General features: G+C 39.8%; 3 protein-coding genes across 3 annotated transcripts in view; 2 read left to right on the forward strand and 1 right to left on the reverse strand.

Annotated features, from left to right (window-relative positions):
• fabp3 (fatty acid binding protein 3, muscle and heart) overlaps positions 1–4,735 on the forward strand; it is a gene marked incomplete in the record, with an annotated part of 12,569 nt that extends 7,834 nt beyond the window's left edge. Inside the window, 4 exon segments of the mRNA XM_032534811.1 lie at positions 567–675; positions 2,288–2,460; positions 4,082–4,183; positions 4,275–4,735. Of these exon segments, the coding sequence (XP_032390702.1) occupies positions 603–675; positions 2,288–2,460; positions 4,082–4,183; positions 4,275–4,328 (402 nt within the window).
• Positions 4,736–6,049: 1,314 nt separating this feature from the next.
• Positions 6,050–10,472, reverse strand: zcchc17 (zinc finger, CCHC domain containing 17). The gene is made up of 7 exons (XM_032535628.1): positions 10,366–10,472; positions 9,211–9,375; positions 7,992–8,092; positions 7,777–7,868; positions 7,581–7,681; positions 7,282–7,427; positions 6,050–6,953 (listed from the first exon to the last, which is right to left on the reverse strand). Exons 2-7 carry the CDS (start codon positions 9,347–9,349, stop codon positions 6,783–6,785), a joined length of 750 nt encoding a protein of 249 aa, XP_032391519.1. The 5' UTR covers positions 9,350–9,375; positions 10,366–10,472; the 3' UTR covers positions 6,050–6,782.
• Positions 10,473–10,474: 2 nt separating this feature from the next.
• Positions 10,475–12,722, forward strand: part of snrnp40 (small nuclear ribonucleoprotein 40 (U5)) — a 9,822-nt gene continuing 7,574 nt past the window's right edge. Inside the window, exons 1-3 of the mRNA XM_032535627.1 lie at positions 10,475–10,734; positions 11,567–11,696; positions 11,809–11,902. Coding sequence (XP_032391518.1) covers positions 10,624–10,734; positions 11,567–11,696; positions 11,809–11,902 — 335 coding nt within the window. The 5' untranslated portion in view covers positions 10,475–10,623. The remainder of the gene's footprint in view (positions 10,735–11,566; positions 11,697–11,808; positions 11,903–12,722) is intronic.

Genomic DNA, 12,722 nt, shown 5'->3' on the forward strand with positions numbered 1-12,722 from the left:
TGTATTTATTTATTTATGACCCCAAAGAAAATGTGAATTTTGAATTTTTTTTTAGAAAGAGTAAGATGATCAGTGAGAGCTACAAAGCCACCTATCTATACTATTATAATGTCACTGCTATTACATTGCACATATCTGTACATGTTGTTCATACTCTGTTCATATTACATAGCCATATTTCATTGTCTTTGTACTTGTACTCTGCACAATGACAATACATTTGAATCTAATTTAATCTAATCTAAAGACACCCACGTTTAAGAGAAAATAAATTGGAGTAAAGAGAGGGGGAAGAGCCCCCATTGACAGAGAGGAGAAAAAAAACAGTTTGAGACTACGAGTAGCCTGTCTTTGTCTCCATCCCCCTCCTCACCCCTCCCTCTTCTCTTGCACTCTGTGCACAGCCTGATGACATCATGAACAGCCGGTATAAATCCAGCCAGTAGGATTGCTGCACAGCTTGTGGTGCTGACTACACTGTCTCCCTCTTCTCTTATTCTATCACTCCCTGTCTTTGCTGCTTCACACACTCTGTCTCTCAACCACATACACACACCCTTACACAGTCTCTTGCAACCTCATTCCTCCACACTGCTGCAGACATGGCTGAAGCTTTCGTTGGCACATGGAACCTCAAGGAGAGCGAGAAATTTGATGACTACATGAAGGAGCTGGGTAAGTGGGTTTTGCGTGTACACTAAATGCACATGTATTGTCCAACTGTACAATCGTTGATGTTTTATACTTTACATACCTCACATTTGCAATCCCTACTGTCTTACATTTTGATATATTCACCACAATACTTACTCCTGCACTTCAGTTCAGCATATATATATTCTTGCACTCTGTTTAGATGTTAATTGCATTTCATTAGCTCTGTACTTGTAGTCTGCTTAATGATTTAATGAAAACTTTGAAAATGGTTGCATGTGAAAGTGTGCGCATGCCTGAGTAACGAGAGGACGCAGTGCTGCATGTGAGCACATGTGAAAATTGGGCTGAGGAAAGATAGATGATCTAAGGTGTGTTTGTGTTTAACTTGTTTAAGCAGCTGTTAAAGCTGTAAAGCAGATGAAGGGAGACAAAAGAAGGGGTAAATAAGGGTGGAACCAAAATGGGGAATAGGAGAAAAACTAGTAGAACAAGGGTGGAAAAAGAAGGAAAGAAAACGGGAGAGTATGGGAACCAGAGTGGTTGACCGCATGGCCTAAAGTGCTGGAAATGAGGGAGGGGCTTTCTTTTAGTGCAGCAAACCCCCCCCCCCCTTTGAGTCTGAATGGCAACAAACTGGCATTCACACACTTGTGTGGGTGACCTCTGCTGAAAGCTGATCATTGTTTGAAGCCATGAAAGGAGCTGAATATAAGATGGTCCCAATGCTGAGGAGCAAATGGAATGAGAATGTTCAGAAAAAGTGGGCTTCATTTCTCACCCACACTCGCACATAGTTTGGTGTGCGTGTGTGTGTAGACAGGTGCTTGGACTTTTACAACCGTGAAGAATGACACTAAACTATTTGACTGTGTGTGTGTGTGTGTGTGTGTGTGTGTGTGTGTGTGTGTGAGAGATATTCATGCTTACTGACCTCAGCCACAATTAATTGACCTATCTGCTCTGATTACCATAGAAACAGAGACCCTTCAACCTCTAACCCCAATCCTATTAATCAATGAGGCACACACACACACAGACTTTTTGTTGAATTGATTGTGGGAAAGTAGCTGTTTTAGCTCTTGGAGATGAACTGGTATGCCACCCTGAAAAAAAGATTTTCTCCTTTGGTAGACAAGGGAGTGAGTCACTATTAACCAATGAAATTTAGTCTTTTGTAACCTCCCTCCCTTGCACACACACACACACACACACACACACACACACACACACACACACACACACACACACACACACACACACACACACAAAAGCGAGTAATCATATGCACACATAAATTAGGCAGGCAGGCAGGTCAGTGGGGCCCTGCAATGTTTGAAGTACATGCTGCAAGTTTGGACAGCAGTCAAATAGAGATTAGAGATTGTGAGCTGAAGGAGACCCAAAGGAGAAATGCATGGCTACTGCTTTTTGCTTGACTTTGTAGTTGTAGTGGCATGTAGTGCCACCACAAGGTTGACAATTTTGATTTCTAATTGGTTGAGCTTTAGAGAGCTGCTTGCGTGGCTGTAGGCTCATAGATTTGTTTATTTTTTTTGTATACATCAAGACAACTACTGTATGTCCCCCCCCAAAAACATTACATAACCCATGTGTTTTTGTTTTTAAACAGGTGTGGGCTTGGCTACACGTGCGGTGGGAACCATGACCAAGCCCACCACTATCATCTCAGTGGATGGTGACACGGTGACAGTGAAGACCCAGAGCTCCATAAAGAACACAGAGCTTAACTTCAAGCTGGGAGAGGAGTTTGACGAGACCACCGCCGATGACAGGAAAGTTAAGGTGAGAGGTCAGGTTGCTCATACAGGAGATCAGTGAGAATACCCACACTCAAGGGCAAAACCTCAATTTATATATTTTTTTTAATAAAGCGTCTTTAAGTGATTCTCTATGAAACCCACTATACACCTAAAGCATGCTGAAGTATCCATACATATATGAAAGTGATAACAACAGTCATGATGAAGATTGATGGAAAAACAGACAACAGACTTGTGACAGTTTGAGGTTGCAACCACAAGCAATTTGCAACCACTTAAGACACAGCAACATTACCTTATTCTAATTTAGAGGGGGAGGGAATTTACCGTGGTTCCAGGGGTGCAGAGGTTTAGAGTCTTGCTTGTTTGAGATACATCAGACTGGAAACATCCTTATTTGTGGCTCGTTGTGAGTGAAATCATTTCTCAGTCTGATTCAAAACTCTTAAGACACAAAATAGGCAGAGCAGATGCATAAAGAAGACATTTTACTAGCATTAAAGCATCACATGCACTTACCCCTGTGGATGTTAAAATATTATATATGATTGGCTCATTGTTAGTCATGCTTTAAAGTGACACTATTTATGTTTGAAGAGAAGAAATAACATTCTAACTTTCACAAATAAAAACCTACATTTACAAGTGATAAAACACACCTATGATTGATTTTGATTTTATGATTGAATAATGTTAGCAAACTTCAGATGTTGCTATGGGCTATAACTGACAGTCCTGAGTCAGTTTGGCTTCAGAGACTTTACGACTCTTCTCTACTTGTGCTATTTTTTAACATTTTAGCATTACAGTTACATTTGTTAAGAAATAAGTAGCATTTTTTCTGTTGTAGCTGGTCAAGACAGAGCTAACTTAACTACTTTAGTGTTTGGTAGTTTAATCTGTAACATGCATATTTAACAAGTTTAAATGTTTTGAAAATCTTGTCTTACTTTGGATGCTTCCATTAGAAAACACACATGTAGTACACTGTGTACACTATGTAATCACTTGTGTAGTGCACACATTTTGACAGGGTAGTATTGTCTCAAATAGCCCACTACCATTATGCACTTACCAGAAATGACTCTTCTTCTTTGTAATAGTGAATAGCAACCAGGGGGACCATTACCACTTATTAACTTAAATAAGTGGTACTTATAAAAAAAAACGGCTGCAGCTTCCTCATCCGCCATTTTCACAAGTTAGATAAATGTTGGTGGGCCTGTAGCTTCTGCTACGTAGCAAAGATGGCGACTGTTGAGCGTGAGTAGTGCCCAGCGTTCCACTCTTAAACTTATTGACCGTTATGAGTACACCACCCTGGTACTCGTTGTGCACTACATTGTGATATAAAGTGTGAAGTACAGAAGTGCGTGAATTGAGACAGCATTATTCTGCAAGGTAGGCTAACTGTAGCTGTCAAATAAATATGTAATGTAAAAAAAAAAGTGATTTAAAAAAAGTACAGTATTTGCCACTAAATAGTAGTTAAGAAGTATAAGTAGCAAAGCAAGAACCTCAAAATTGTACTTAAATAAATGTTTAATGAACCAAACATTCATTCATGAGAAAATTCATATGATCTTGAATATGTACATTAGGGTGTAATAAGCTCCTTCTGTTTGTCCCTCTGCTGGCTCCAGTCTATTGTAAATATAGAGGATGGGAAGTTGGTGCACGTACAGAAGTGGGACGGCAAAGAGACCAGTCTGGTCAGGGAAGTCAACGGCAACACCCTCACACTGGTCAGTGCTCACACAAAATGTGTACATTTAACAATATGTGTGTGTATTTTTTATTTTTTTTTAACCGTCTCTTTCTCGCTCTTCGTCACAGACACTTACAATGGGAAAAGTTGTTTGCAAACGTCACTACGTGAAGGGAGAGTAAAACACTGAAACATCCCTCCAACATCTACTTGCATCAGCCAAAGCCTAGCACCCCCAAACTCCTTAACACCACTTCAGCCCAAGCCAAGCAAACCCCTGGAATGGCAATACAGATTACTACTGCAGATCCCCATCAATGTCCCTTCACACTGTACGCTCAGTATTAACGTTACTGCAGACTGGGAGCTCCCTTTTCTCTTCTTTATATTGTGTGTGCCTCCTACTGTAAGGCACACTGAATATAGTCCAATGATTTGATGTTTTCATTTAAAATCAAGTTCTGCATGTCTTTTTTTTGTTTGTTGAAAATGTGTTATGTCATGGTGCCTATGTTAAACCTGGAAAAGTGTTTGAATTTAAAAGTTTGCCTATTGAGAAAAATAAAAGTGTGTACACTGTTGGACAAACTGATAAAACAATGAAAATGTGTTTATTCTTGAGATGTTTAATGTCCATACATAGTTGGTAGATCCAGAAGTTCACTGACTAAAGACAAAGTTTACTCAACTGGGACTGGAATGAGCAAATATCCTAATTTATTGTAGAATTTCTGGAATATTGTATAATGTAATAACATGTCTGAGCAGCTGTGATCAGTAAATAATTATGTACAGTGTCATTCAGGGAGCTTCAGCCCAAGGGCATAGAAAAAGTTAGTTGCGGTCTTTAACACACTCCAGGCAAAAGTTCATTAGGTCAACACAACTGTATAAGTATTTTACACAGACTGTGACCAGAGTTTCCAAAACCGTTAGTTTTTCTCTCTCTCTCTCTCAGTGAGGGGAAAGTTCTGTAAAGCTTGTACTAGGTGGGTAGATACATTCAAGTCCCGTACTTGTACATAGGTGCGTGTGTGCTTTCTAAATTCGGATCATTCGCTCCCACAGTAGATTGATGTCATGTGACTGGCAGACTACCAACTAGAGGCAGGGGAAAGGGGTAAAAGGGTGCAGGGCAACTAAAGTTACCCTGAACTGAAATGGTCAGAAGAAAGGACAAAGCAAATGCAAATTTGAGATGAGTAAAGACCTCATGTATCTAATATATGTAACTATATCTGCATAGCTAAAAGTATTGGATACATGGTAAACAAAGGCAGGTGACAATGTATTGAAGGTATAATTCTGTGTGGAAACATTTTATTCAAAATATGTGCAATAACGCAACAATCTCAATTCTGATTGTGCAAGCTCAGGGTCATTCTGAATGTACATGTTAACTATATCTTGTACATTGTCAGGTACAAACTAGCGAAGGGAGAACGCAAGAAAAGGAAGAGGAGTCTTGAGACTTACTAATAAGCACGGCCATTGCCTAATCGCTACAGCTGGAAACATTGTATTTCTCCACAATCCAACAAGTGGGAGTTTTGAGACAAGGTCAGAGCAGCACAAAAGAAACAAGATGGTAATTCCTTAACATCGCCTTATCTGGTCTAACATTGACAGCTGACCGGGGTTCTTTTGAAAAGAAGAAAACAAGATACTTTTTCCAACTTTCACCTCTGGGTACATGACCCAGCCTGGAATTTAGTTTGTGTCAATCCTTACCTCGGCTCAGACCTAGCATGAGAAACCCTACCTTACTTGAAAACATTAACCTTAAAAAAGACCCCAGGGTGGACCAGACCCAACCTGAGAATTTCTTATGTTTGTGTTTTGGTCCCTTGGACTTACATCAACATTATGAGTTCAAGGTCAAAGAACAAAGACATCAAGAGGCTTTTTTTTTATCTTCACAAATAAAATTTAATGGAGTTAACAGTTGACATGCAGGAAGAGGGTTGTGTCTCCTGCAAGCAGTCCCCTGGAAGTAAGATACACAAACACACACATCTCAAACACACATCTACTGTATGTTAAACTGACAATAAGGGGCAGACAGTCTCAGGATATCATCCTAGCTTGAAGTTCCTGTCACGCTTACTTGTGCTGCATTACACATCCTGTTAGTCTTTGCTACTTACGGTGTGTGTGTGTGTGTGTGTATAGCTTTCTCTGTGTGGCTTATTTAAAAGGTTTTTCCATGTTAGATCCCCACAAAATTCAGCTTTACGGTCTTCATATCTGCTTAATTAAACCGCACAGATGTAAACAACATCTGCATTCTAAAGGGATGGCCACTTTTTCATACTGGTTACACATATTTGGTTATTAATGTTGCGTAAACTCCTCACTGAGGGGGAGCCAGAGGTAACTTCTGAACAAGTGTGGCTTGTCACCTGATTTTTGTAACCTATTTTGATACTTTACACTTGATAGGAAGTCTTAGCATTCTTTCAACATGGAGAGACAGAAAGGAAAACTTAAATGATGGTTTCTATAATGAGCCGTCAGTGGAGAGATTATTAAAAGATACACAGCTTGCAGTCTGTCAGTCCGTCTGTTGCTACCCACTTCCTCTTTTGCGTCCGATAGCTACAGTGTGTGACTGAAGATGTATTTTTGTGGCTTTCTCAGCTGTGCTTGTGTGATCTGTGTTTCTTGTGTTTCTTCTTCTTTTTGTCCTCTTTGTCATGAGTGTGCTCGTGGCGCCTCCTCTTAGATTTGCATTCGCCGCTGCTGCTGCTGCTGTCGCTCTCGGACTCCTTCCTATCCCTCTTCCTCTTCTTTTTCATTTTTTTCTCCTAGAGGATAAACATAAGAAGAACATTACTTTTGTGTTTAAATAAAATGAAGTGGAACAAAAATGACAACACCCAATTTTGAAAGAAGCAGACAGCAGTTTCGATACCTCAAAACCAAATGACTTAACAATTGCATCAGCACCAAACCACACTGGAATCTTTCAAACAACACTTTTGACAGTTCTAACGAAGCTATCTTGTATCTTTTAACATAAGCAACCACAGACATGCACTAACATACAGAGACGTGTGGGTTGTTGCAGTTGATGACTCACACCTTAGAGACACAAAATGAAAGGCGGAGAGACATTAACTGTCACATATTGACCTTCTTTTTCTTCTTCTTTTTGTCTGAGTCTTGTTGTACTGAAACAGTGGAGGTCTGCTGCTGCTGCTGTTGCTCTTCCTCGTCCTCCTCAGGCAAAAGAGCGTACTGCAAGCCCGGAGCAGAGAAACAGTCTTTTGTGAAGTGACCTGAAAAGAGTAACATTCTATTAAAACTGTTGCACAAATTTAAAAGGGATTTTAAGCAAATTTCCATCTAGAAATTGTAGGAAACCAATGCAGTTTCTGTGTTTTCTAATAATGATGATGAGGATATTGTTTCCTTTCATGTTGTTGTCGTACCCTTGCATCCACACTTTGAGCATGTTGTGTTGAGTACAGCCTCCAATGTGATCCTGTTGCCTGTGTGGTCTCTAAACTGCTTACGCCGCCTTGCATCCTGCCTGCAATCACACACAGATGATAGAACACAGACCTGTCCATACACCCATGCAGACAGACACATTTAACAAAATAAAACTACTAAGTAAGTACTTACTCTGCCATAACATTGTTTGGGTCCAAGTCCTGCCCTGTTCCCTGATTGACAGCTTTCATTGAAAAGGACAACTTCACCTTGTCACCCCGAATCTGAGAGACAGTGAAAATTGCTGCAGTCATCCTGCTCACTTCACTGTGTGTGCGTGTGTGTGTGTGTGTGTGTGTGTGTGTGTGTGTGTGTGTGTGTGTGTGTGTGTGTGTGTGTGTTGTTACCTCTCTCCCAATGACTTTAATCCACACCTGTTCCCCCATATCGACAACCTCTGAGGCATTCTCAATCCGTGTGGCTGACATCTCACTCACATGTACGAGGCCTGTTTGTGCGAGGGAATAAGTGTAGATATCAATACATAAAATGCTGAACAGAAATTGCTTTCAAATGAAAATTTCGTTTGTTTTGATGATGATGAAATATATGCTTTAAGTTCATCAAGAATCACAGATTTAAACATTGTGTTTTCTGATCATTAGAAATCTTTAAAGACATCCAAAACGCTGTTGTCAGAATAGAATTAGTGCATTTTCACATTACAGCCATTCTGAACTCCCAATTTAAACCAGTTCCAACTTAAATAAAATATTTCAATCTTAAACTTTCTTATAAAAAATTTAAAAAATAAAAAAAAAAAAAAAAAAAAAAAAAAAGATTATTTCCTCAAAACGTCTTAGAAAGTTGAATTTATCCCAGTAAACTTTGCTTAGTTTGCCCTCCAGTGGTGGTAACAGGTATTTTGTTTGACGTGCAGGTCGAGATCAATTGTGCCACAACAAATCATAATATAGATTTGATTAATGAAATCCCACATCATCAATCTGTTCCACTTCTTAACAACCCTGGCCAACCGCAAATCCCTCATGTACAACCTTTACTAGGATGTCATAGAACTCAAACTGGGTGACTGTGCTAACATGTACAAAATCAACATATTCAAAACATAGGCTTCCATTGTATATATGTCATATGCTGTGGCATGCCCACAGATTGCAGGATGCTGGCTACCTTACTGCCGGCAATCAGAGAAGGAATTCTGTGGAAATGTTGAAATCCTACTTTAGTAGCATCATGCAGGTGCTTGCAGTCTCTTGCTGAGACGGCACTGTCAGACTGACACAGACACTATGCATGCACTAGACTCTGGGAAAGAGGGCTGCCTCTTGGTTGCTGCATTCTGCATTGCCTTTGGCTCTGGCTAAAGTCCCATCTCGGATGCAGTGGTTTTACCTGTCAGAGAATGCAAGTGTTGACTTAGCATATTTCTGCCACTGCATTGTCCTCTGTTTTATGTTTTCTTATAATTGTCCATGTTACTTTGGATGTAATGGTTTTCACCCATGCAAGCTCTACAATTTGCATTTGTGACTTTTGCCCCCTCTGATCTTTGTACATGTTTGCAATAACAGTCTATAGAGATAAATTCACTTTTTTGCCAACCTTCCTTCTTGTATCCTGGTAGTCTGACAAAGGCTCCGTAGGTCTGCAGAGAGACCACCTCTCCCTTGGAAATGCTGTGCATTGGTGGAAGACCCTCCAGTCCAGCAGGCTCTTGTCCTTGGCCATCACTGTCAGACATTGTCCCACAGGTATTAATGATCTGATCTAGAAGATTGATAATGAAACATATTTTAATCAAAAATAAAAAGAGGATTTTTTTTTCAAGATTGACATCTAAGGTTGTTTTCCGTCCATAGCTAATCCAGTATATAAATCCAAAAGGCAAGTGTTTGGGGGCAAGAGTTACAGAAAACACACATAACATCAGTGTCTACTTTAAAATCTCTGTACAATTTACATTTTAAAGGTTATAATATATACAGCTTCATAAGAAAAGTCTATAACAATATTTATTGAATATGGTGAAGACTCCAGTGCATCTGTCCAAATAGTCCCTTCCTTCCAATTTAATTGAACTAATAAACCATAACGTCTTGGATCGCTGAATCATACCGGGAGGAATACCACTAAATATGGTTTGTAATTCAAGCAGTGTAATAGGGACACTATATTTAAGCTAGTTATAAGTCTTCATAACTGCATACCGTGTACATTGCTAAACAAACATTTTACATGGTTATAAATGGTTTGAGTTTTATATTTTTAGTATTATGATTTAAACATATATTATTACTATTTATATGACAACTTAAGAGGAACTCAACAACATGAATAGTTAAGCTAATTATTTAAAACATTAAATTTTCAGTGATTAACAATTAAATCCCTCTTTGAAATTTAGCAGAGATGCAGCTCAGTTCTCTCACATAGGGATACAATGTAGTTGAGTAGGTTGAGATTCAGAGAGTAAACTGTGTGCAGAGGACCCTTAGATGAAGGCTAACTTAACTTTACATCTGTTGTCACGTTAACAGAGTAACGTTAGTTTAGAGAGCAGTGAGGCTAACGTTAGCCAACGTTAGCTAGCAAGCTGGATTAAAGCAGCTCCGTCTTCTAGCTAGCTAATCGACAAAACACAAACAAACGTAATAAACAGGATAATTGGTCCGTGCGCGTAGTGTATATCCCAATAAATACAAGAACGGTGCGCAATGTAGCACGGAGTCAAAAGAAAATATAAATGAATATTGTTACCTTTCGTATTAACGCAGCTGCCGTTTTACATCCGGTGCAGATCAGTTCAACAACAAGCAATGTAAACCAATCAGTGCAGTCAGTGCAGGCTTTGACCAATCACACGCCTCATAACCAGCGGAAGTAGTACCATTCTGCTCTTCGTTGGTTCTCCGTAGCTCGACGTCCCTCCATGAAAGAAGTCCATTTATTATATTTTTTACATAAATTCTAGCATTAGATTTAACGCCTTTGCTGATATTTGTTGACTAATTCAGGATGATTGAACCTAAGAAGAGAGTGGCGGACACGGCGGTCGTTCCAACCGCGGTGAAGCGGCCCCGGACGGAGCTGGTGGCGGCGGCTCAGTCTCAGCAACTCGTGGCCATGGTACGTATAGAGTAACGTTACTTGTACCTGGTGACTAGAAAAACAGTCAAAGCTGTTTGTTACAGGCGACCAAAACACATAGGCCGTCGTTATCACTAGACCCACATGTTCTTAAGTGAACTAACTGCACAAGGGATTGTCTTTAGGTGCATAAACAGGAACCCCTGCATGAAACGGCAGGAAAAGAAAATAACATTACATTGACTCAAATACAGGAAATACTGTGATGTGTTGAATTAACATTCAACCGTGTTCAGTACTGTGATTAATAATTATGTTGTCATTGTAATGTACTCAGCAAGTTTTTTTTAGCTACACCTAGCTAAACCTAATTCAGTCTAATGCAGTACTTTTGCAATAAATCCTACATTTGTGGTTGTTATAATGTTCAATCATTTTTAAAAAGAGTATTTCATTCAATTTAATGTTCATTTTGGATGCTGTGGCTTTAGATTTTACATAACAATTCTTGACATCATGCCCTGTTTGCCCTCTTATTATCAGTTCACTGTGAAATATCAATTTGACAACTTACCTATTTAGTTATTATGAATAACTATTGATACTCATAGTAATATTGATATTTAAAAGCTAAATATTTCTATGATGAATTGTTGATATTAGTTTTGTGATATAACTTCAATCCCTGGACAAACTATGTAAAGACAACGCTGTTTCTGAATAACCTTAAACATGTTTTTGAATATCTCTGTACTGAAATTTAATAACTTATTGGTTGACACATGCTGATACACATTTACCATGGAGAAACTGTTATTGGCCTGTTAGGCTCTAATGCAACTATATTTGACCATTTATGTGTCTTCCATAGGGTCCCCCACGGAGCTCCAGCCTGCAGGCTCCCATTATGCTGATGTCTGGTCACGAGGGCGAGGTCTATTGCTGCAAGTTTCACCCCAATGGAGCCACGCTGGCTTCGTCAGGATTTGACAGGCTCATTTGTAAGCTATTAAGAATTAAAGAGACAATCTTGCAGTTCACACATTCTTGTTAAACTTATTCATACTCTCAGTTACTGTGAATAATGTGCTGTACACTTTTTCTTTGCTGCAGTGATGTGGAATGTGTATGGAGATTGTGACAATTATGCCACTATGAAGGGCCACAGTGGAGCAGTGATGGAGCTGCACTACAACACAGATGGCAGGTATGAACAATCACAGATAAAGTAAAACATAAACTTCCCTCAAATAATAACCTCTATTAACAAATGGCTGGTCTGTGTTGAACACCTACGATATGGTATTGGTTTCATCCTGAGAATTGGTTTCATCCTGAAAGAACCTTTTATGAGAATTGAGTGATTCAGACGCGTAACTATCGGTATGCAGAGTACACATTGCTTACTGGCCCGGACCAATCAGGGGCCCAAATCACTGGAAGACATTGATTGACAGCCGGGACCCCCTATCGCATTTTCATTACTCGCGACAATCCCAGCAGTCCCACGTGCAGCCACTGACCAAGCGGGAGTGAGGACCATAGGTGAGAATGGGTCAAATTAATTTCCTTGTGTCTGAAGATGAGGCGTTCATACAGAGAAAGACGTCCTGCCAACATGGACACATGTTAACATCAATGTACGCTGTAACGTTTTATTCACTATAAAGTTGCTGAAAGTTGCTGTTGTTTCCATCCTGTCGGCTGGCTGCATTGGGCGCACACATAAACAAACACAATCACACACGGTGGATGCAGGAAAAACCACAGATGAGATGTACAGGATGACTTAAATTGAGGACAGCTACATATTAGTGAAGGTGCAATGATAAGTTAAAGTACAATAAGTACTTCATCAAACTGTATCATTGTGTGTCGCAGCCCGCCCCCCTGCTGCAGCACGTGATGACAGCGCAATGTCTACAAGTAGGCTCGTAGAGACACATCAATTCCTGTTAGTATATAGAGGTGGTAGCAGCTGTCGCCATGGTCCCGCTACACGTTCTGCGGTGCCAGGTTCATCTGCT

The sequence above is a fragment of the Etheostoma spectabile genome, chromosome 14 (assembly GCF_008692095.1).
Source record: "Etheostoma spectabile isolate EspeVRDwgs_2016 chromosome 14, UIUC_Espe_1.0, whole genome shotgun sequence".
NCBI classification, from domain to species: Eukaryota; Metazoa; Chordata; class Actinopteri; order Perciformes; family Percidae; genus Etheostoma; species Etheostoma spectabile.

What these genes read in the sequence shown, in the direction of transcription:
- zcchc17 (XM_032535628.1), bottom strand. Translation starts at nt 9,349, where the DNA reads ATGTCTGACAGTGATGGCCAAGGACAAGAGCCTGCTGGACTGGAGGGT. An exon ending in CTCAAAGTGTGGATGCAAGG is followed by an intron (nt 7,428 to 7,580) that starts GTACGACAACAA and finishes TACTCTTTTCAG; the next exon opens with GTCACTTCACAAAAGACTGT. An exon ending in AAAAGAAGAAGAAAAAGAAG is followed by an intron (nt 6,954 to 7,281) that starts GTCAATATGTGA and finishes TTTATCCTCTAG; the next exon opens with GAGAAAAAAATGAAAAAGAA.